Below are 26,445 nucleotides of genomic sequence, written 5' to 3' on the forward strand. Positions count from 1 at the left end.
TTGACCAAATTCAAAATAAATTACATATTATTGTTCTACACTAGATTCTATACAATTTTTTTTTTTTTAAGTTTTCATTTTCGATTATTTTGATGCAATTTATGCCCAGCGCACGAACAGGTACCAAATTTTCAGGATGCGGTCACTTCAAAAAATCATTAAAAAAAAAATACTCATTGAAAAATTACAAAAAAATACACAACTTCTAGATCTCAATCTTACCTATCATCCTACTAAAGGGTTTTTCAAAATACTAAATCTAATTATATATTTTTTGCAGCGCACAAAAACAGCTATGTTATGTTTTTCAGAAAAAATCAAGAACAGTTTTTCATGCGAGAAAGGTTTGACCCTCTTAATATTATCCAATTTTAAAAAACTTTAGTATTTTAGAAACTAAATTCAGAGTACTACAATTCTTATTCTTTTCTCAACTCCTAGTTTTGAGTGTGTGACCTTCGAATATCTCTTTGAAGTTCAGGTTTACCTGTTTTTCAAAAGAAGAAAAAAAGTGGCCACTTATACCCCCCTTTTTGTTCACCATCTTGGTGCACTTACCCTGGTTCGAATATGTTCTGGTCTAAACATATGGTGTGAGAAGTCGTTGAGCTTTTCTGGTGGATTGAGTTCGGTGTTGAGAAGTTGTTGAGCCATTATGGTACTTAGACTAGAGAATATTTTGGTAGTTCTACGTTTTGGCAAGATGTGTTGGAATAGTGTGAGCATGTTATTAATGATGAATTTTGTTAGAAGCATGTTTTGGATGGTTCGGGTATTATTTGTTTTGGTTCAAACTCTTTTTCCTTTAGTAGAAATATATTTGGTACAAGCTTTAGATCACATTATTGGAATTGGATATATTGTAAATGTGTTCTGGTGATATCCCGAGAAGTGTTCTTTTGGTCCCGTACTGCGTGTTGAAAATTGTTCTTGGTTCGGCTTATATTTTGCGTTTTTTTCTTTTTGGTCCAGATGCATATTTTGGTCAAAAAACTGTGCACATTTCAATCCTTCTTTTGGCCAACTTGGCAAGAATATTTTTGTTCCAGTTTGATATATATATATATATATGATTTGTTGAGTAGGTGTGAGTGTGTGAGAGGAGATATGAATAAGATGCCAACTGGTTGTATATGAGATATTGGTATAGAAAGATGTGAATAAGCTTGATATGTGAATGGTAAAGCAGTGAAGGGTGTGATGCAAGGTAGTCAATCAATTATTTTGTTTGCAGTGGTTACATGATGCAGTGATCTGGAAGGTCCGGTGGTTTGAATATTTCATTAAGAGCAAAATTTTGTGCTTTAACAGTGACTATAATCTGCATTTTGAGATGCCTCTAATCATACAATTCTTTTTCCGATATTATAGTTTTGTATCTTGCCCTGAGTGTCGTTAGCTTCAGGTTTGTAAGTCTCTTTTTGTATCTTGCTCCATGAGCAGTTAGCCTTGGATAGCAAGTCCAGAATAGTTAGCTCTATCCCTTTCGTAATCATTTCATATATAGTGGATTATCTTGTGGGTTGACTCCCACCATGTTTTTTCTCTATTCAGGTTTTCCACGTATAAAGATTGGTGTTCTTGTGTGTGTGCTTATGTTGTTGTTGTTTAATTCCTTATGATATGAGCAAATGGATTTAAGTTTTTAATTGTGTTATTGAGTTCCGGAATTTAGTTTATGTCAATTCGCCCCCCCTCTCAAGATCCAATGTGTTCAACAATCCATAGGTGAATCATGATAATGTCCTAGCCCTTCGGTAGTAATTTGTGTAGGAGGGTTTATAGCGACTCTAATTCCTTGTTCAAATTTTCCAAGTCCTTGTCCTCTAAAACCTTGTTTTGATATTATGTTATACCCACTCCTATAAGAGCTTTTTAATTAAGAAGGAAGAACATTATAATGAATCTCTTTAGAATTTGTAGTGTAAGTGTATTTGTATGGAACAAAGGGAAAAGTAGATAAAGAAGGAATATCTTGTGTAGGGAGATTTTCATTTCTATCATCATGTATATCATATTTTATGGATTGGAAAGGAAGATCCTTATCATCTAAGGCCTCATCTTTACTTAATGTTATGTGGGGAGATAGATCGTAAATGAAATGCATAACATCATCTTCTCTACAAATGTTTTGATGATTGAGATAGGCTCTAGAAGAATAAGGGAGATTTAGAGAGATTGAAACACCGATATTTTGATCTTGCGCCCCTTGTGCTAGGGTATGTGTATGAGAAGAAGATAGTGTCATTTTTCTCTTCAATATTTGCTCTCCATTAGAGAGACAATTGATGGGAGTATTAGCTCTTTCTTCATTCACATTAGAAACACTAGGAGAGGTACAAGTATTAAAATTTCCATTAGCATTTCTAGGATTAGGATCTACAAAAGCTTTGATGTGATCAACATATGTAATGCATTTTCCTAAAAAATAACCATAAAACAACATGCATCATGGATAAAATCTTTGAGATTTAATTGATTAATAGGAACTAATTTGGAAATTCTAAAAATGCAATATGTCAAAGTGTTGTGAGTAAAAAGAAGCAATGTGAAGTGAAAGAAACCATTATCCAACACATTATTATGATAAATATAAGTGAAAAGCAATGTAATCATATGTGAAAAGGCAAATAAATCATAGATCTATTAAGTGACATTATGAATGTCTAAAATCAAATATGAAAATAAGTTATGAATAATGCAACCCACAAATCAAATTAACCAAAATAAATTAAAGTTTTTGTGAATTTAACTTCTAAATTTGTATAATTTGATTTTAAAATAAAATATATGAGTGAAAATTGAAAACTAAAATGCCCACAAATCATATATGAAATAATTAATCCAAATTAGACAACCCACAAGATCAATTTAAAAAATTTAACCTCTAAATTTACGTAATTCAATTCAAAATTAAACTTGTGAATGTAAATTTGAATTTGAAAAATACATAAACACTCATATCTGAAAACATAAATCAGAAATTAAGGTGTAAGATGTTGGGTTCACCAAAATGTAATGTGGTGAAAAATAGGGTTTCCACCACTAGATGTAGTAAAACCACTAATTAGGGACCAATTAAATTAGGGAAAGATGGGATTTTGATAGATCTAAACCTAATAGATCTAGATTCTAATAAGATTGCAAGGGTTTTAGATATGCATCATCTTTCACTTGAGTCAAATTGATTTGACTTTGTTGAAGACAATGAAATTAGGGTAAATGTGTTTAATTGAAGCAATTATGCATAAACGGTCTGCTACAGTCATAAAACGGATCCACGAACCTAGATCCGAGCAATAAATGAAGGTTTGGATTTTTTCCCAGCACGTCAACCTAAATTGTCGGGACCGGAGTGCCAGTCACCCTAATCCTCCAAACTTTTCATCGTCCAAAAGGGAACTTGTTTGTCTATGCAAATAATGTTGATCCTGAAAATGTTTGATGATGAACGCTTCACATATGCAAAGATACTAGGAATTGATTGCTTGGAGTCTTAGTGATGCTCGAAAGGAATTGATTAAATATTTTTATATAGGGGTATCTAAGTCATTTACGATTATGTTACTTCCAACGGTCATGCGGAGCCACGGAATTGAATTCTCGTCAGAGAGATAGGACCCCTGCCCCATTTCAAAATTGGACCAAACTAAGAGGGACCAGGGTGTTGGGTGCTTTGGTCCATAACCAAGGCATGGGTGCCCTAGTCCTTCTCAAAGAAGGACCACAATTAAGCCCTAGAGAGAAGGACACCCCTCTAGGAAGTTAATCAGTGGGTGTGCAAGGCATCAAAACTGGAGATTGGGCACAAAATGGACCTAGATAGGTGATGAGGAGCGAACATGCTAAAGTAGGGGCACAAACATGAGGTGTAAATTGGCCCAGTAACAATTTTACAATGCTACAGAAACAAAAGAAGCAACCAAAAAAACCCTTAACACAAAATAATTTCTTATAAGGAATTATGTCAAATTCCTTAGAATTTAAGATCAAAATGAAAAAGAAGGTATTGTTTGTTTAAGGAAAAGAGAAAGTGTTTGAAATGCTTTAGAATTTAATATCTTAGGTATATCTCTATTTTTGTATGTCACAAAATAAATGTTCCATCTATAAGATAGTTTTATGTTCTCTTAACGATTTCATCATCCATTGAGTTTACCCCTAAAATTATCATCCTTAGGGTGATCTTTCAATTCATATAATGGTTATTTTCATATTACAAGAATTCTTTGATATAAATATAAAGGTTAGCTATTTTATTAACATAAATATCATCAACCTATGAATTTCATCACATTGTTTGAGATTTTTATTTTGGTAATGTATGCAAGATGATTGAGAATTGTTATTTAATGTGTTGTTTCTATAAGAAAGCCAAGGTAGTGAAACAACAGCATAATCTTGAGAGGAAGGTTATGCAAAATGATCTTTACAGTAGTTACAAAAATAAATAGAAATAAACGTAAATTAAATTTATGTGCTAAGAAAACACTTTCAAGAGAAAAATCCCATACTCCAAAATCCACGGAATATATTATTTTGAAACCAACTTTAGTGTTGTAAATTGTAACCCCTTAATATTTTACATTCCTTTTTGGGGCCTTGCTTCAATATGCTTCCTCATAGCTCTTTCGAAGCCTATTTTTGGCCCCTTTTATTATCAAACTTTTGTCATGTGCTAATATGGTGATCAAATTCAATTCCTTGAACCTTTGCACTTCACGCCTTCCTATCTTACACCCTATTCAAGGTAGACTATTGCGCTACGTTCCATAGTCCTAGTGGACTGTGGCACTAGGTGTTAGTTGATTTATGATCCCAATATTTAAATATGATCATTGGAAGTTAGCCAAATCAATGAAACACCTTGGGAACCCTATATAAGAGCATCTCTCCTAATTCATTTTCACACAGGTCTAAACATTCCAATCACTCCCAAGAAAGTAGGTTTTCATGATAGATAGATTGTTTTGGCATTTCATGTTGTTGCATCAACACTTGAGGGTCTTATCTAAAGAGAATTGCATTTCATCAACATCATCAAGCTTGGGGCATAATCTTATTAGTTTAGCATTTTACTTTACATTTAGTCTCTAGCCTGCAAGGGTAAACTCTCTTTTCCAAATCATCATTGTTATAGGGTTAATTCCAACCCGAGGTCTGACTTAGGAAAACCCATATACAACCCAACACCATTGTATCTCTCTTTGATGTACAGTATTCATATTTGCCAAAGATGGATTATAAATTCATAAAGTGCAGACTAAGAGAAAGAGATCCAAACTTTGAAGAATTAGAAAACCGTAGACAATAGAAATTGTTAGTAGTGTCTAACACTTTTTCGACAAAATTTCAAGGGGATGATTTGCATTACATCCTAATCCAAAATCTATTCACAATATCTGCAAAAGACATCTTCAAGACTAAGATGCCTAGCCACATAGACAAGCACTTTCGGGCTCAAATTAAACCCGTTGGTTCCTTTCCGATCCCTATTTCCAAATCTATTCTCAGAGTTTGCATATTTGTTCTATAGCTTATTGTTTATGTTGATTATTGTTAAATTTACATTTGTAAACCTAGTTCTTACGTTTTCTCATTACATATTATCCAATCATATCAAATCACAAAAGAAGAATAATCAATTCCTTGTCCAAACTCTTCCAAGGGTTTGTAGATGGTCCTATTGATTATTATCTAATGTAGACTAGTGAACCCAATCTCACTACACTACATTTTGGTGAACCTGATGCTTCTTACATTTTGCATAATTCTAATTAGAAGTTTTTAGATCTATTTTTTCATTATAAATTTTACAAAATTTGATTGAATTGCATTCTCCCATGTAATTACATCATTCATTAGTTATATTTATCAATATCATGTGTTGAATGTTGGCTTCTTTCACTTCAAGTTGCTTGCATTTATCCATTACATTTTATGTATTGCATAATGAGGGTTTCAAAGATGTTTCCTACATTCACTTCATTTCTCAAAGCTTTCATACATATTTCATGTTTCTATATGATGATATTTTTAAAGATGTTCATAGAATGCTTGGATTTTATTAAAGATTTAGTGGATGTTTCAGGTGGTACCCTTGATAATTTTCTTTGGGATAATGTTGAGATGAATAATTCTTGTACTTCTCTTAGATAATCCTTTAATAATAAGGAAAGAGTTAATAATCCTATCAATGATCTCTCCAATGAAGATGTAGCATTAAAGAGTAACGATGAACCCTCTTCGCATAAGGTTACTTTGGTGTAAGAGGGGCGTGCTAAACGCAATGACAATCAAACTCTCAACACTTCTATTATTTTAAATCATCCTTCTCCAAGAGCTTATATTAACCGTCAACATGTTTTAAGACAAGACAATGTTATGTATTTCCCTAATGATGTGTCACCTATATAACATTGACTGGAAATGAAGATTTAGATGATGACAACACTTATTTTCAACCCAAAAAAGTGGACATGAATGATAATAATAAAATTTTGCATCGTCCTACAAGGATCCATCACCCTTCATGTATTCATCCATTTGGTCCTTCAAAATATACTTTTACAACAAAATTCAATGAGGTCTATGATGAAAGTTCTTCTTCTTTGCATTTGCAAAGAAATTATAAGCTTGGCTTTGACATGATTTCTAAACAAGGATATGGCGGACAAGGTCTTGGAAACATGGAACAAGGAATCAAAGTCCCTAGAGAACCTTCAACCCAGTCAACTAGAGAAGGTGTAGGGTTTCCTCCTTCTTCCTTACCTATTCTTGTGTGAAAGGCTAACCCTTCCATTCCATAAGAGACAAGGCCTATTCATTTGGAAACTTATTTGAATCTAGCAAAAAAAATCTTTTAGAGGCTTCCACATGATAGAAACATTACTTTTCCTTTCATGAGACATAGGTGTAACTCTAAATCAAGAATGTTAATACCTTTTGTCTCTTTCTTCACGAATACTACTCATTATCTTGCTAATTATATAGCATTTAAAGAATCATACTCATACTAGACCTGATATAACTCATTTTCTAAATCCAAATACATCACCTATAGTGGGTTAGCACTCCTTGGACCTATGATGTTGCTCCTCACTATGTGACATGTAGTAGCTTATCATTTTTGGGAGCTCTTTGCCATTCATGGTGGTACAATTTCATGTGCAATAATACTTAGCTAGCAACCTAATAGCATAGTTATTCTTGTCTGTACATTGGAGGGGGCAAGAATACTTTTTTCAAATCACCCCTTCTTCCTAAGGATTCACTTTTCCTTTGTTGAAGTTGCATCTTTTATGTGGATATCCTTTCTTGCATATAATTGTTTGTCCTTCATGAGGATTTAGCCTTGCTTAGAGGTATATATCCTTGATGAGGACCTCTTCCTTGCTTGAAAGTGTATGTCTTTTGTAAATGATCTATCCTTAGTGTTGAAAGTGTGCAATATTTCATTAATAATCCTCTTTCCTACCAATACGGAAGGTGTGTATTCTTGACCTCCTTCCCCTTTCCTTAGTGTTGAAGATGTCATCTTTATTAAATATCTCCTCTTGGAGGTTCATATGTTTAGACAAAGATCTCTTCCTCCCCCTTTGATAGTAAAGTATCCTTGATAAGAATTCCTTAACAATTGTCGCAAAATATCTCTTTACAACTATTGAGCTTTCTTTCTTAAAGAGTCATATCCTCTTCCTAGCTTGTAAAACATAATTTTTCTAAAGGATTTCTCCTTAGTTGTAAAGGTGTTTATCCTTGATGTGGATATATATCTTCCTTAAGATATCAACATGGTAGCACATTGACATCTTCCAGGGGAGCATATGAGGCATCCTTGTTTGTGTTGGTGCATATTGGAACAACCATTTTGCAGTCAAGTGTTTTGGATTGCCTTGCAAAAAGAGGGTGTTGTTTTCTAATCATTGTGTTTGGTGCATGCTACAACACCCATTTTGCAATCAAGCTTTTGGATTGTCTTGCAAATAGAGGGTTTTGTTTGGTAATCTTTGTGTTTGATGTACACTGCAACACCCATTTTGTAGTTGAGTTCCAGATTATTTAGCAAACAATCCAGGTTTTGCTTTGTAATATTCCTTGGTGTTAGTCACATAGCATAACACACCTTGTTGGCCCTATTTAACTCTCCCTACTTTCACATGGATCACACAACATAACAAATCTTTTATTCTCCCTCTTTTTTGAATGGATCACCTAGCATAGTACAACTTACTAGCCAGTAGAATCCATGCCTCTAACATCAATCACTCAACATAACATACCTTTTTGGCTAGTAGAATTCATGATTTTGCATGAACCCATAGCATAATATACCTTGCTAGTTGTTGGATCATGGTTTATTGTCTCATCAATTGATTTATACTCTTTCTATTTCTATAGGACCGCTTGTGCTCCTGCAATAACATTCTGAGAATGATATTAGCAGTTGAGACATTTTGATTATCAAGATCTCTTCAACTAGTTGACTTGGAGCCCTTGTTTTTAGTACTTACCCCTTTTGTGTGTCTTTTGTTTTTCTTTATTTTTATGTTTGTCCTTTCTTGTATATGGTTGTGTGAGTTAATATTCTCTCTCTCTCTCTCTCTCTCTCTCTCTCTCTCTCTCTCTCTCTCTCTCTCGTTTGAGCATAAGTTCATACTCCCACTAAAGTGGGTGCAAAATGTAGTGTCGTAAATTATAACCTAGTATAATTTTCTACTCCTTTTTGGTCCCTTGCCTTAGTGTCCTTCCTCGTAGCTCTTTCCAAGCCAATTTTTGGCCCCTTTGTGGTCAAATTGTTGTCATGTGCTAATATGGTGATCAAATTATGTTCCTTGAACCTGTGCACTCTACACCTCCCTTTGTTCCACCACTTTCTGGGTGGACAATGGGACTATGTGCCATAGTCCTTATGGAATAGGGTGCTAGGTATCATAGTTCCCCCAAATTGGGGCCAAATTTGAACCTACCGATCTGAAGGTTCTCGCTAGTTGATTTCTTATCCCAATTTTTAATATGACTATTGGAGGTTGACCTAATTTATGAAATGTCTTGGGAACCTTATATAAGAGCATGTCTCCTAATTCATTTTCATGCCTACACATTATAATCACTTCCTAGAGAAAGTATTCAAGAGAATTTCTTTAGATCTGAGCATTATAGAACAGTAAGTTACAATAATCTTTGTGCAAGTGAGTTTTCATGATTGATATTGTTTTTTTCATGTCATATTGTTGCATCAACACTTAGGATCCTATCCAAAGAGAATTGCATCATCATCAACATCATCAAGCTTGAGGTTAAATCATGTTAACTCAAGATTTTACTTTATATTTAGCCTATGCCCTACAAGGGTAAGCTCTCTTTTCCTAATCATCATTGTTGTAGGCTGAATTCGAACCTGAGGTTTGACTTAAGCAAACCCCTATACAACCCAACACCATTTTATCTCTCTTCTATGTGTAGGATTTAGAACTGATAGAGAAGGATTAGAAATTCATAAAGTGTAGATTGAGACAAAGAAGTGTAGATTGAGACAAAGAGATTCAAACTTTGAAGAAGCAAAAAATCCTGGACAGTGACAACTATTGTCAATGTTCAACACTTTTTTGACAAAAATTTCAGGGAGATAATCTATGTGACATCCTAATCTAGAATCTATTCACAATACCTACATCAAACATCTTTAGGACTAGGACACCTAGCCACATACTCCAACACAGGTTCCTTTCTAATACCTATTTGCAAATATATTCTCAAAGTTTGCATATATGTTTTGTAGCTTTAGACCTAGTTCTTGCATTTTCTCATTTCATCTTATCCAGTCATATCAAATCACAAAAGAAGAACGATCAATTCCTTGTGCCCAACTCTTCCAAGGGCTTGCAATTGGCCCTATTGATTATGCTCTAATGTATGTTGATGTGAATGGGTTTGATTCCTAATTTTGACTAGTGAACCCCATTCCACTACGTTACAACAAGAAGATTACAATATATTTGTAAAGAAATATTCACATACGAGTATCACTAACTAGATATTTGAAAGAAACTTTTAAACAACCATCAAACTCTTACAATACATCACCTTACCTAGCTACAATATAGTGCCCTCATAAAATAGGGTTTCCTTATGGGACAATCAAAACCAATGTAATTTCTACCATTAAATCTAAGACCTAATGATGAACGAACCAAATTAACAATAATAAAATACACATATAATGTGACTTTCACGAGTGCAACCCCTAAATCCCTACTAAGGTGTGTGGCCTTCAAAAAATATATGCAATTTTATTAATACTAATCTAGGTAGATTTTCACATATATTTTGTGTATATTATACAAACGTTACCTAATGTGGTGTACAGCCTTCAAAAAAAATATTCAAATTCATTAATACTCAATGGTGTAATGCAATAAACATAAATTATCCATTTGAAACATATTAGAATAATCATGCTAGTACAAAGTCTCTAAGATACACTTATGTATGTAATTTAAGGGGATTCATGCATGGTGAAACATACTATATCTTTACTTAAATTTGCATTCTTATTGAAATCTACTTAATATAAGTTCATGTAGATCTTTCCATGACTGCCACAAGGCATAGTTGGTCAAGGCATAAATTATAGTTATTTTTTTGTCTTATTGAGGCCTCGAGGATTATCCTCATATTTTCAGTCGATCCTAAAGAATAAGAGAAGATTTCCTCTCATATCAATTTTCCTACAACAACCTACTATTTGAATGAGTTATTTTTTATTATATAGATTCACTAAAACTAGGAACACTAAATTCTACAAACCTTTGAATAGAATGTCTTCTATGATTATGCATCAAGTAAAAATGTCCACTTCCAAAAGTATATTACAACTTAGAAATAAAGCATACCTTTGTGGTGAGAGATTTTTGAGTGTTTAATCATAAAAATCAAAATCTTCTCTAAACTCCAATAAATTATCCACATCTTGCCTGAGGTCCATAATTTTCTCACGATTTGCCTTTATGATTTGATCCTCTAATAACCCCAATATATACCATTTCTTGTTCTTCACTATATAGAATATCAATCGATTCATCAAATCATTTTGAAGTAGTGGATTTGTTAAGAAAAGTTCCACTTTCTCTTTGGCAATTGTAGTCCCTGATTTGTCTTTAATATCCTATAAAATGGATATTCTAGACAATGCTATACTAGTACCATCTATCTTCTCTTGCTTTAAAATTACTTTCAATTGTTTAAAAATTGGAGCATAATAGAAATTAAAATTCTTTTACAAAAATGGTTAGAGAAATTCCCATGCAATTCCTTTTAAAATAACACTAAAAAAATATATCTTACAATCATCAAAAATAAATACACTAGACATTCATGAACTATAATTATGACAAGTAAAGTTGCTAGGAAACCTAAATAATACAAATGATAAGTTTTACTAAATACTTTGTCCATCATCTGACATAAATAAGGTATAAGAAGAAATATCAATAAGCTTGTGGTAGAAATAAAATACCCTAATTAATCATTCCTCGTAAATGTGTTTGTCTCAACCATCCCAATATGCCACCATTGTATTCTTGAAAAGAAATATTATAAATTTATATCCCAAAATTAGCTAAGAAATAGCAAATTTATTTTACTCGTGATAGTAATTATGGATCTCCACATATTCAAATTTCCTAACCAAAATTAAGTTTTCTTTTAGGATAGAACAACGCTACTAATATAGGCAGTGACCTTTTTTTCTAAAGGTCATGGCTTCATCATGTTGGAATAATTACAATGATGTGCGTAGTTGTTGATCATAATTGGTGATTGTAGGTAGTGGGTTGGTAGGATTAGGGGATTTTGAGATAAAAGTGGTAGGGATGATGGGAGGATTGGTGGTAGGTACCAATCTAGTGAGAGAATTGGAGTGAGGAACCGATTTTGATGTTGAAAAAAGTTTCTTAATGATTTGTAAAGGTCTATCTTATGAGACTTATAGCCAAGGCCCTAGAATCTTGGAGTTTTCTTTTATTTGGATGGGTTCCAAGATGCCTTATTCATGAAGGCCTAATCTTTGCCATGATAGTTCATGTTTTGACAAACCTAACCAATAATTGGATACATATTGTTGTCAAAACAAGATGCAAATCCATTTTTACATGTATAGTTGTAGTTTCCTTAGTTAGGAGGAAACTAGATTGAATGAAGGTGAAGGATCTAAGGGGATAAGGTTATGATATGTGGATAGGTTAGACATAGATTGTTGGATCTTAGTAGGGATGCTTACATCTTGAGATGGTAGGAGACAATGAGAGGGATTAGTAGGGATGCTTTGAACTCGATAGGGTAAGGGATAAGTTTTAACATACTTTGGAACAAGCTCTTTATAGATTTATTTAGAGGAAATGAGAGACTGATGAAATTTGTGTTTGCAATTAGCATATGGATGGACTATTTGAGTTGAACACATGGATGAGGGACGAATCTTTGATGTTTATAGATAGGGTATTTGATGGGTGCAAAGCTTTTGATAGATTTAGTATCGATGACTACATAGTTAATGATACATGTGGATGCAATGGGATTAGCATTGTGGTAAGATTTCATGACGTTGTTTGCACTTTGTGGATTACGCTTCTTTGCAAATTGCCCCTGGAGAAAATCCTCAAGCGATGATTTGGTTCATTGGTACTTGGATTGGGGTGGCTTGGATTGTGAATCTTTTCAAAGATACAAGATTGGCATAATATGTGGAGATTATAAGGTGCTAATGTAAGGTGGGATTTGGGAGATGGATAAACAATGAGGGATCAGTTTAAAGAGGATTTTCCCTCTTTGAAGGTGGCATAAGGATGACCAATGGATGTGTATTTAGGATCAATTAAAGCTTGTGGTAAGCTTGCTTAAAGCGACATCATCTTGGTGAATCAATTCCAAATTATTCACCACCCAAAATGAACTTTCCATCCAATCTCACCATTCATATTATCATTCAAACCTCAATCATGAATCCATTTTTCTTGGATGAGGCCCCTCAATCTACAAATCCCTTATTTGATGGTAATGGTAGTCTTGTTGATCAAGACAAATATTACCCCTTTTGAATATACCCATGATGACAGGCATGGTCTTATATGTTCAAAGGGATCATATTTTTCTTGATCAACAAGACTACCAGCACCATCAAAGAAGGGATTTTGAGACTGAGGGGCCACGTCCAAAAAAAATGGATTCATGATTGAGGTTTGAATGACAAGATGAATGATGTGATTGGATGGAAAACTCATTTTGGGTGGTGAATAATTTGGAATTGATTCATCAAGCTCAAATTTGGGATATGTTTGAAAGCTTAGATTTTAAATGTTTGATTTGGTGTTTAATTGGTGCAATGGATTAGAATTGGATTGGATAAATAAATAATTTTCAGGACCTTGGTATGACTTGATTTGATTGATGTTTTCAACACTAAAACAAATTTCCTAAGCAAATTTGGTTTTGATTTGATTTTTTATTGCTAACTTAAGATTGGTTAAGGTCTTAGGCCATCTTTATTTTGGTCGTGATCATTTATTAAATTTTGTGATTAGGATTAAATTAGGTGATGATTGATTTGAGGATAGATGATAGACAACGATGCAATTAGGATGTGAATGGGAGAATTGATTAAGACTGACTAGAGTTTTAGATTGCACTTGATTTAACTTTGATTGCCTAAGATTTTGGATTAGAATGTGGGATTCAATTAAGATTTTGAAGATTAGCTTGGGATGAGAATTTGAAGCAAGGGATTGATTAAGATGGTTGGTTAATGTTGCTAAAAGTTGGGATTTTAATTAGATGATAAAAGGGGAGGCCTTAATCTTTGGAGATCCTTTGATTTGTAAAAGTTGCTATTAGATGTTTTAAGGTTGAAGGTTGAATTAGATTAGGATAGTGGATTATGTTTTAAGGATTAGATTTGGAGTGAGTTAATAAGGTAGTATGAAGATTTGGCTTTTGGATTAGGAAGTGATGAAGATCAAGAGTCAAGATGGCCTTAGGATGATTGAATGTGATTAATTTTCTTCACCTGCGATAGGCTAAGTTCTTAAGTGTACATTAAACATTGATTTGGACTTGAATTTAGCTTTGAGGTTCTTAAGTGTAGATTAAACATTGATTGGATTATAGATTGGTATGAAGGATCGGATCATGGATCAAATAGTGATAGGTTTGATTATGACTTTAAGGATTTGGATAATTGAAAGGATTAGGATTAGGATGGTTGTAACTAAGATGAGGAATTTGATGGTTTGGGTTAAGAAGAGGATGATGAAATCAACCTTTGGCTTAGATTTAAATTTGATCTTGATGGATTTAGACTCAAAGGTTGGATATTGATTTTAGATTGGGATGGACGATGTTAACTTGAACATATCAAAAGAAAAGATTTGATGTTTGATTGTTTTGGAAGTTTTGAAGGGGTAAATTTATAATTGTCAATGAGAAGGCATGTCAATCACATGGACATCCTAAAATTATTCAAGTGGATGTCTACAATGGATGGAATCCCACCTATATGTCTTGTCCAAGAATGATGTGTACCACTTATGTTGGGGCACTAACCACTTTTAATCACCCAAGATTACTCTTATAACACAAGGGGCTAGCATACATAGCATACACACTCATTTTTAGGGGCACGTGGTAACTTCCCAACACAATTCATGACCAATCTATCATGACCAAGTACAATTGAATGGTCTTAAACTAAACTTTGCAAGATGACTAAGGGTATCATCTACATACAACAACAATATATGATGCCTAAATCTTTGAACCAAAGATCATCTACAAGCATATGCTCATGGAAAAGTCCCATCCCACTTCACCTCAACTCCTTATGAAAAGGGGCCCAAAGTGTCCCTTATATACTTGTATTTGTTACTCGTAAATGCCCAAACTAATACCATTCAAAGATCCTTCCAAGGCCTTCTTTATAACTGAATTGAATTCCACCCGCTATATGACACTACAAAAAAAAACCATTTTGTTTATCTCAACTCAAATGGGGATGATAATAAATTGCAATATATTGACTTGCAATTGAAAGATATTAATCAATCAAGCATCAATAAAATAGTATGATCTACAACAAATATCCCTTGGAGTTGTAATGGCATTAATAATACTTTATGAATCGTCAGTGGTATTATGTGTGAATAATAAATACAATTGTAAAAGAAATAAACTAGGGATGGTTTAAATACAATATCAATTGTTTGCCATGGTCCACAAATGTTCCTTAGAAACAATCTATCATGATTCATGGCATGATTGCTAGCTGAGGAAAATATGCATTTATGTGAGTCCACGGAAGATGTAGTGTACGTATACCCCAATTAGAGCAATATATAGGGTATACCTGTGCTTCCCCAAATACCCCAATTAGAGCAATATATAGGGTATACCTGTGCTTCCCCAAGGCGATCTCATATAACAAATTGATGTCTTGTTGGTGACCATATATGGTTAGCTTTGGACTATCATTTATGTTTAAAAAGCTTTTATTGTACATGTGTTATCATTTAATAGAATATTTATAAGTATTTTAAATGGGCAAATAATCCCTAAATAGATACCTGTAACACTAGGTACTTGCCTCTTCCTGAGCCCAAAGGATAGTCATCTGGATTCTGAACCGAATTGAGGGCAGCCCCAACCAATAATAGCAGTCCAAATTTCAAATTAACAGTCATGATCAGACAAAACTTAAGCCAAGCAGACCACCACTTGACAAGCAGCAAAAGTATTTTGGTACTAAAGCTTTAGTACGTTTACAATTAACCATGCACATATTCAGCTAACATTATGTAAAAATACTCTATCGTACACAAAAATAATGATCAATCCCCTTTCTTAAATGCTAAGATGTCCTCAACATTTCTCAAAATTCACAAAATTGGGCCACAAAATTTAAAGCTAACCAGGATTCAAATTCCACACATTACAGTATCATCAAATCAAAAGATGTCAAGTCTAACGACCTAAATACAATTAAGCTTCCTGGTTTATCTCATGCTTGTACTGAAAGAACCTTGACTCAGAAAGCAGCTGATTTCTGATTACTTAGGTTCTAGTCCAAGTTAGAATTTGAATTTGAATTTTTGCACCAAGCGACAATTGACCTTAACCCTTAACCTGTGCAATGCCTCACAGCCATATTTGCTCTTTCTATCCATGATTTGTTACCAAGTCATAAAACAGACTGACTTTAAATTATGGCAAATTAGCTGCATTCAGCTACTCATGTCTTCAAGCAATAACATCAAACCCACCTTTGAAATTTAATACCACTAGAAAAATCTAGGCAGATATGTCAGTTACATTTTCACTTGTAAAAGGTATGGGGGTGGTTGGGGCAGGTAGACGACCAATACTATCAACCTTAAGCCGCAGCTTTGGTGGAGGGCGTGCAGGCCGTGGCAATAGCCGGCCCTTCTTTTCAAACCATTCTGGTTTCAATAAAGCCCGCAATCCAAGTCGGTTGTAATGTACCCTCCTAACACTTCCACCAGCAGATTCAACAGTCTCCTTTGCCCTTTGAGTCACTCGGCTTACCTGTTAAATAGTGCGATGTGTTACATAATGATTCTCAGATCATCTGTAGAAAGTCTGCTTCAAGTTTACATAGAACCACATCTTACCATCATATATGTTTTGGCGAAACTAGTACACAATATGATACACAACATGTAGAAAAATGAATACAAACAAGTTTGGTTTGGTAATGTGTATTACAGCAAAAATGAAAAATTACAACTTCAAAAAATGAAAATAAATAGCCACTGTTATTTTTAAGTACAGCCAAAAAGAATCAGTTAAGCAGCTTATAGCATGAATTCAAAATAACAATAAACTAACCATTGATGTTACATGTTTTACTGGCTTGAACTTAATGTTAAAGGGCAGTGATACCTCAATATGAATGGGCCAACGTATTTCCTCTGCCCCACGACCGAGCAGCCTTACACCATCTTCAACCTTTTTTCCTAAAGCTCCACAATCCTGGAGTAGCTTCATAATTAAAAAGGATCCAAGAAAAAGATGGACTTTGACACATTAAAAGTTTCCCAAGACTTCATGAATGATGCAGGATGAAGATTGACATAAACTGGTGTTTACTTCACCACTAGTTAGAAAATTACCCTGAGTGTTTTCATTGTAATCAATTCAGAAGAATCAATCCGACCAGCATTTATATATTTTGCAAGTTTCTTCAAGCTTATAGGCTGCATCAAACAAAAAAACATATGAGACCAGTTTACGCAAGTTCATAAGAAATTTACATTAGCCATAAATTAAATGTGTTTATATTAGTATCACATTTGTGTCAACATTCATGTATGATAGAAAAGTTTACTGCAATAGCTTTACCTAAATCTCCCCTAATGTTTGTCTGAAAATAAACTTTGTTTTCAAATCTACAGTAAAAATAAAAGCAAAAATTCTATTGAACATTCACAAGGTGAAACTAGAATTGCATCAAATGTAAAATAAGTTCAACTACCAGATGGTTTCGCTATATACAGAAATAAAAGAACTGTTTAAAGTTTAAACCTCAAATACCTCCCAAACAAATGAATTGTCCAAACAAATATGAGCTTGATCTTTGTTATATATACCCCCAAAGAAAAGGCCTCTGAAAGCTTCTCAGGCTGAAAATTTTTCAAGTTTTATATAGCATGCAAAATCATGGTAAAGCAAACTCAACCCTTCTTTCATCAAATATGATGCTACAGCTGCCTGATTTTGTCAAACATCACATTTCTAGATGATGGAACTGAAAGATCTTACATCTCAAGCCCAAATATCCAAATTGGAGACTTGAAGCTATTACAGCTACATTCTCCTTTTTGAGTTATCCTCCCAACAGCAGAATATGTCGAACTCTAAGCCTTCTATAGTTAGTTTTATAAAGAAAAAAGAAGAGAATGGTTATAAATTATAGGCCATTAAATGCAATCACAATTCCCTTCCCTTATCCAATTCCAGATAAGACTTATTTATTAGAAAAGGTTGCTAATGCAAAAGTTTTCTCTCAATTTGATTGCAAATCAGGTTTCTACCAGATCAGAGTGAAGAAAGAAGACCCATATAAGACTGCATTCAGCTGCCCTTTTGGACATTATGAATGGACAGTGATGCCTTCTGGTTTAATGAATGCTGCTTCTTATTTCCAAGAAAAGGATGGATAAAAAATTTTGTGGCTGTGAAGATTTCCTATGTGTATATATAGATGATGTTGAGACATGGACCAGCTAGAACTCGAACCTAGGACCTTCCATACGCTGCTGGACTGCTCTACCACTGAGCTACTGGCCCCTCTTGGACCAGTCCATCGTCGGTCCGGGTGTGGCTTATTTCAAACACCAACACCCCCCCTTAAGCCACACCTCTCGTGTGCTTGGGGCTCCTAGCCTGGACCTGGCTCTGATAGCATGTTGAGACATGGACCAGCTAGGACTCGAACCTAGGACCTTCCATACACTGCTGGAGTGCTCTACCACTGAGCTACTGGCCCCTCTTGGACCAGTCCATCGTCGGTCCGGGTGTGGCTTATTTCCAACACCAACATGATCATAGGGTGTGCTTGATTAACCACGGGCAATGATTCTCATCATTGTTGCCCTCCCAACCATAAACGATATACTATTATCGTCTCCCCCGAGCATTTCCAAAATATAATCTTTTAAGGAGCAAGGTCATTTCATTTCTTCATAGAATGGTTGACACCTTAGGAATTGTTGTGTTTCCTCATCTTCCAAAAGCAATGGAGCAACTACTTGTTGAAAGTGAGCCAAAGGAAATGATGGAATTTCTTGTCTTGGCGAATCAACTTATTTGCAAATTCAAGTGTGCAATGACTAGTATTCTGGAAGAAGTATTTCCATTTATTGTGAATCGGGTGTTTTCCATTTTTCCCAAGGATGGTATACCAACAGGACCTGGCAGCAATACTAAGGTTTGTATACATTGATTTACTTGCCCTAAAAATTAGGTTTCTTGTACCTACAAATTTGATATCATTTTTTTGCCAAAGATGCCTAGGGTTAGGGACCTGAGGAGAAATAATACCAATCAACCTATGCAAAGAGAGACAACATCAACATGGTATCAGAGCCAGGTCCAGGCTAGGAGCCCCAAGCACACGAGAGGTGTGGCTTAAGGGGGGGTGTTGGTGTTGGAAATAAGCCACACCCGGACCGACGATGGACTGGTCCAAGAGGAGCCAGTAGCTCAGTGGTAGAGCACTCCAGCAGCATATGGAAGGTCCTAGGTTCGAGTCCTAGCTGGTCCATGTCTCAACATGGTATCAAAGCCAGGTCCAGGCTAGGAGCCCCAAGCACACGAGAGGTGTGGCTTAAAGGGGGCTGTTGGTGTTGGAAATAAGCCACACCCGGACCGACGATGGACTGGTCCAAGAAGGGCCAATAGCTCAGTGGTAGAGCACTCCAACAGCATATGGAAGGTCCTAGGTTCAATTCCTAGCTGGTCCATGTCTCAACAGATGATATTCTTATTTTTAGTAAAGACTTTGATGAGCATAAGTGTCATCTAGAAATCTTTTATAAGCTAGTTTTAAATTCAGGGATTGTCTTGTCTCTCTCTAAAATTCAATGGTGCTCAAACTCTAGTAAATTTTTAGGAATGATTGTTAATGCTGGAAAACTTGAGGTTCAACCTCATTAAAAATAAGATCCTTGAATTCCAGCCTCCTCTTAATACTAAGGAACTGCAAGGATTTTTAGGAATGTTAAATTATGTCAATAATTTCTATCGAGGTGCAGGTTTTGACAGAGAACCATTACAACAATTTCTCACGAAGAAGAAACCACAATGGGGACCAAGCCATGATGAAGGAGTTAAGAAGATACAATAGAAGATCCAGAATCTACCTATATTTCATGTTCCGACAACTGACGACTTTATTTTGTATACAGATGCTTCAGAATATGCATGAGGTGGACACCTTTGTTTTGTTAAGGATGGAAAAGAATTTACTGCAAAATATGCTAGTGGTGTTTTCTCAATAGAAGTTAGAAAATGGATTTCTTTTGATAAAGAAATCTATGGGATCATTAAAAATTTGAAGAAATTTGCCCTAAAACTGATGCATTTAAAGAAATTCATGATCAGAACTGATTGCACCAGATTCCTAACATACAAAGAAAAAGACCATGGTAGAAAGGATGGTCCAAGGAAATATATTAGATGGCAAGAATATTTAAATCAATTCAACCATGAAGCCCAACATATCCCAGGGAAAGAAATGTTGTCGTTGATTATCTTAGCACGAAAATACCCGGAGTATTCATGCAAAATCCAGGTATTCCTTCTTCTAATCCAGGATTCTTAATTAATAAGGAATTTGATGTTTATTTCCGAACAATAAACCAGAGTGTCCAAAGAATCATTCTTGCATATCTGGATAGTCGTGAGCTGGAATTTGTATCTTTTTCCCACTGTTGATCTTAGAATCAGGTTTTATTTTGATCTCCATCTCTGGCATCTCCTTGTCCCAGAATTTCTGAGGATCTTCTAAGCAGACATCTTTAATAATAACAGCTTTTAATTCTGGTAGAGGTTCAACTGTCTGGATCCTGCTTATGGCTGTATATTTTTCAGATGCATATATAAGTCTTGGAGTACTTATTTTTTCACCATTCAAAGTAGACATGATACTCTTCTTGGTGCAACCATAAGGTGTATATCTGTCAATAAAATTTCCTCCTAATAGCACATCTATAGGCATCTGTGGCAAAGAAGTCACATTTAAATTTCTTTCCTTCCAATTCTACTACTTGTTGATGACTGTACTTGTCACAGCTGAATTCATTCCCTTGGACATCACAAGCAATGTATGCAGTTTTTTGAGTCAGTTGCTCCCAATTGTTAAGAACTTGTTCTTTACAAAGGATAGAGATGCTCCAGTATCAATCTAAGCATCATGCTGCTTGCCATTTATTATCACACTTATGTACTGAGAAAATTTTCCTGTAAGATGTACTCAATATTGTGGCTCTAATTGTGGCTTGGGTTTTGGTAGACAGACATAACCATTCGAACATTTGCAGGATCTTCTATAAATGGAGGGAATTGTTCAAGCACATAATAGAAACCCAACCAGCCATTTTGTTAAAATCATCTAATTTAGCTAATTCTTATTTTATCTTGCCTTAGCATAAAAGGTAGTATGACTTAAAAAGTAAGATTAATACGTAATCATTACAAAACATATATGTTCTGTAGTATATTGAAGAGCACACAGTTATACTGAGAGGGGGGGGGTGAATCAGTATAACAACAAATTTTTACCAATTTAAACTTTTTCAACTTCAATCACAAGTATATTACTTATCTTATTAACATATTCATTACATACCAACTCTTTAATATTCTTCTTTTAATTCATTATAAACAGATCTGAATATATATATAATATATATATATATAATCTTTTAATTCTTCACACACGCCACATATCTTACTCAAATATTTTCCTGTATTTCACACACAACTCACTCCACACCAGTTCTCCTTACACACATTCAAACTGAATTACAATAGTAATATATGTGTCATATTTCATCTCCAAACGGAAGGAACACAACTATTCATTAAACTCCCATGTGAGTAGTCATGTATTCTCTTGTTTAGATACCGATTAATAATTATTAGTTATAACTCCCATTAATCAAATCGGTGCCTAAAAATATTTGTTAGTCACATTTTGTTTATTCAAATGGGTGCTTACATAAATCAGTTCTTATTAATTGATATGAATACCGATAGTAATTCAAACCTTTTATAGAATAAGTCTTCGATAAACCAATGGTCCGAAACTTCGAAGGATATAGTCTTTGACATTATTAACACTGGCATTTATACTTTGAACTGATTGTATTCTGTTATTGCTTTTGTTATTTCTTCGAACTTATCTGTTTCCAAATCGTACCTCGTTAATAAACTGTGTTATCTTAATCATTAATTCTTACCTTTTTATGAATCGCTATTTTCTTAACACGATATATATATTTCTGAGTTTTGCATATCTTTGAATCTCCAGATTCCACCGAAACGACATAGTATAATATTGCTAAGGTATTGACTAATATGTTGAATTGATTTTATCAAATGGCATCCTTTGATTCTTTAATTTCTGTCTCTGTTGCTTCTTTAAGACATTTACACATCTGCTGTTTGTTTTCTAAATAACAAACCATTTCATTTGTCTAACTGAACAGTCACTGATTTTTATACAAATTAATTTTTTCTTATTCATTTTTGCTAATCTTCAATTTATATCATTCACTGTTTGCACAAGTATAATTCTTGCATCGAACATAATATTTATTTGGTTTCTATAGCTGCCATTATAGAATATTGATCATCGTATTTTCTTCATTACCGTCTCAATCATGAGCGTAGTAGTCAACTGTTTCATAAAGTTGACCATATCTGCTATTTACTGTTTGTATATTGAGATCGTTGCATTATGGAAAAACTACACAGTGAGAAAGCTGGAACAACATGCACTCGATATTGATCTTCTTATATTTGTAATGAAGTCGCTCCTTACTTTGATGAATAAAGTCACTGCCTTTCATAATCGCTACCATTCATAAACTGAAAATTGTCCTCTTGACTTAATACAGATCCATAAACAATACCCACCATAGCAGTTGTCTTAATTCGCCATTGCTTGTCTTAATCAAATCTTCAATATGCTGTCGCTGCTCAGTATGTTTGACATCGTTGCATTAGTTTCTCTTTACATGGCTTCAATCTGAGGCGACAGTCAGCAATTATTTGTCTTCAACACATTCCCACCTTATTATCATGAGTTTGCCATGTGTATTATGCAAGTCTTACACAGCTATGACTCCAGGCCACGTGTATGATGAATGGTGATCTCTCGATCATAGATGAAATCAATAATGCAGTCTTTATTGGGTTATTCACTAATACATGAAGTCGGCAATACTCAATAATTCTTTTTATGAGGTCGCTGTCATGTTTGGCCAGATATATGCAATGTTCAATATTATCGGACATCAATAGTAAGCCGCTACCTTGTCAATACTCAATCAGCAATGAGCACTTAATATATTGTGTATAGATATTCGCCTCCTCTTTATAATTCCAAAACTATAAGCATACTTATTCATTTTCTACTATTGTGTATCTTAGCCAATTCTCATATATCTCTTTCTTCTTACTTTGACATTGATAATAGCAAACTTAATCTTTTTTATCTTTGGCATCAAGGACAAAGTATTTGTATGTAACATCAATGACAACTTTCCTTTCTCACTTTTGACATCAATGACAATATTAAAATATTTCCAACATATATAACCTCAAAAATTTCAAACATTCACTCATTGGTGACCTCAATATACAATTTGAAACAGTATCTTCTAGAAAATCTATTTACATGATATTAAACCAAAAAAAAAAAAAATCTTGTGCTAATACTAACTCATTTCATTTCTTGCTGAACCTATAAGCATGTTTTTCAAACTTCTTGTAGCTATTTTTGTTGAACCATCTATTTGTTGATAATATGCAGAACTCTACTACAACTTGTGCCCAATGTATGTTAAAGGATTCTCCAAAAGTGAACCAAAACTTGAGTATCTCTATCTGATGCTATGATCTTTGAGAAACCACGCAATTTAACTTCTTTACAAAACAGATTTCCTATGCATGCAGCATCACTGATCTTGCATGAAATAAAATGTGTCCATTTTTTTAAATCTATCGACAACAACAAATAACAAATCATTACTTATTTTTATCCTTAGCAATCTATGAACAAAATACATAGTCAATTCTTCACAAAGTCCCTTAGGTACTTAATACACAAGTATTTGGTAAAAATTGGATGTATTTACTAATGATCTAAGCGATCATTAAATAGAGTTACAAGACACGATGTTTCTAATAAGAAACAATCGTCAGAATTAGAAAGAAACTAATTATACAAGATTTACAGCATATTGACCATTAAACAGAATAGAAACAAATATACTGAAGATATTATTCTAATACCCTCGCTTAATGGTCAATCTATCTATTACACCAAGCAGCCCCCTAAACTTAACAAACTTATCAGGAAGTAGGGACTTGGTGAGGAAATCTGCAGTCTAGTCCTCTATAGGAACATACTGCAAGTCCACGGATCCATCTTCAACCAGCTTGCAGATGAAGTGACAATGAAGCTCAACATGCTTGGTTCTCTCATGGAAGATTGGATTCTTTGCGAGTTTCAACACCCCTTGATTGTCACAGAAGAGGGGTGTAGGACCGGCTTGAGACAGTTGGATGTTTGAAAGCATCCGTCAAAGCCAAACTGCCTCACAAGCTGCTTTGACTGTTCCTCGATATTTAGCTTCCGTCGAGGAAAGAGCTACGGCCTGATGCTTCTTACTGGTCCAAGTGATAGCATCTATGCCAAAACTGAAGACATATCTGGATGTAGACTTTTTGTCATCAACAGAGCCTGCCCAATGTGAATCTGTGTAACCAATGAGTATGGGATCTTTGGTTCGTCCATAAAGGATACCAAAGTCTAAAGTGCCCTTGACATAGCGCAAGATCCGCCTCGCTGCAGCCCAGTGTTCTAATGTAGGAGTTGTCATGAAGCGGGATATGTAGCTGACTGCATAGCTCAAATCAGGTCTAGTGGAGGTGAGATATATTAAACTGCCCACTAGTTGCCTGAAATCGGATTCATTCTCAACTGAAGAACCAAATTTGGCCGACAACTTCAGGCCTCTCTCCATAGGTGTAGATGCAGGTTTGCAATCCTGCATTCTTAACCTGTCTAGCAGAGCCCTAGCATATTTGGACTAAGAAATGAAGATGCCATGAGACTGCTGCCAAACCTCAACACCTAGGCAGTAGTGCAGAAGCCCAAGCTCAGTCATGTCAAAAGACTGGCATAAATTCTGTTTGATTCCTTGAACCAAAGATGCTGAGCTGCCAGTGATGATCATATTATCAACATAAATAACCTAAATGATAATATCACTGCCAGTAGTCTTGACATACAGATTTGAATCAGAAGGACTCCTCTAGAAACCTTGACCTGTGAGGTACTTATAAATTTTATGTACCATGCCTGAGGAGATTGATTCAGGCCATGGAGTGCTTTCACCAGTTTGAGCACCTAGTGTTCTTTCCCGGCAACCTTGAATACTGAGTTGCCATGGCTAGGACTAATCTGATGGTGCTCATCAATGCCTTCACGCTGAGAGAAGCCTTTGGCAACAAGACGAGCCTTGTACTTATCTAAAATACCATCAGCCTTGTATTTTACCTTATAGACCCATTTGCACCCAATGGGTTTCTTTCCTGGAGGAAGATCTGACAGAACCCAAGTGTTATTTTCCAGCAAGCTCTGGTGCACAATTGCCATAGCTTGTTCCCACTCAGGTATCCCTTTCGCCTCTGTGTATGTGTGAGGTTCATACACACTGTGAATGTTGGCCATGAGAGCAAAATTGACATAATCAGGTTGCTTGCTCTTTTGCCAAGCAGTTCTACCATCGATGAGCTCAACATCATGAAGATCAGCAAGTGTCTTAGCCCACCATTTAGGCCGAAGAGTAGAAAAGCCAACATCAGATGCAAGAGGTGCAACAAGATCAGGTCCATCTAACAGAAGATCGGATGAATCTTGTAGAAAATCAGGTGGTGTAGTTGCATGTCGAGGTGATCCTGTAGGAGAAGTAACTGGTGAAGGTGCAGGAGTTGGAACAGTTGGAGCCCTCCCATCAGGTGGACCTAATGGAAGACGAACACCCAAGTCTGAAGCTTTCAAAGGCTGATCCTCTGAATCCACAACTGGAGGAGAGAGCTGAAATGGCCCTTGACCCTCATCAAAAACCACATCCCGACTGAAGATGACACGATGTGTCTCAATATCAACAAATCGGTAGTCTTTGTGATTATCACTGTAGCAGGTGTGCATGAGTTTATGACTCTTGGCATCCAACTTGGTGCATTTCGCATCGGGGATCCAAACAAAGGCAGTGGAGCCAAAAATCTTCAAGTGACTAATTTTGGGCTCGCGGCCTGACCAGGCCTCTTCTGGAGTCTTCTTCACAGCCACAGTAGGAGACCGATTAAGAAGATAGACTGCAATGTTAACTGCTTCAGCCCAAAATTTCTTCGGAACACTCTTGTGTTCTAGCATAGACCGAGCCATTTCGGTAATCGTGCGGTTTCTCCGCTCAACGACACCATTTTGCTGAGGGGTGTAAGGTGTAGTGAGTTGGCGCTTGATGCCATGTTGTTCACAGAAATGGGAGAAAGCAGAAGAACAGAATTCTCCCCCATTATCAGACCGAAGAGTTACAATATTATTACCAGACTCTTTTTCTACTAATGCTTTAAATTTTT

General features: G+C 35.1%; 1 protein-coding gene across 1 annotated transcript in view; it reads right to left on the reverse strand.

The window, feature by feature from the left end:
* Nucleotides 1-15,872: 15,872 nt before the first annotated feature.
* LOC131053978 (uncharacterized) overlaps nt 15,873-26,445 on the reverse strand; it is a 32,231-nt gene continuing 21,658 nt past the window's right edge. Inside the window, exons 2-4 of the mRNA XM_057988545.2 lie at nt 17,181-17,264; nt 16,951-17,040; nt 15,873-16,593 (exon numbers count right to left, since the gene is read on the reverse strand). Coding sequence (XP_057844528.2) covers nt 16,339-16,593; nt 16,951-17,040; nt 17,181-17,264 — 429 coding nt within the window. The 3' untranslated portion in view covers nt 15,873-16,338. The remainder of the gene's footprint in view (nt 16,594-16,950; nt 17,041-17,180; nt 17,265-26,445) is intronic.

This window comes from Cryptomeria japonica, chromosome 3 (genome assembly GCF_030272615.1).
Source record: "Cryptomeria japonica chromosome 3, Sugi_1.0, whole genome shotgun sequence".
Classification (NCBI taxonomy): domain Eukaryota; kingdom Viridiplantae; phylum Streptophyta; class Pinopsida; order Cupressales; family Cupressaceae; genus Cryptomeria; species Cryptomeria japonica.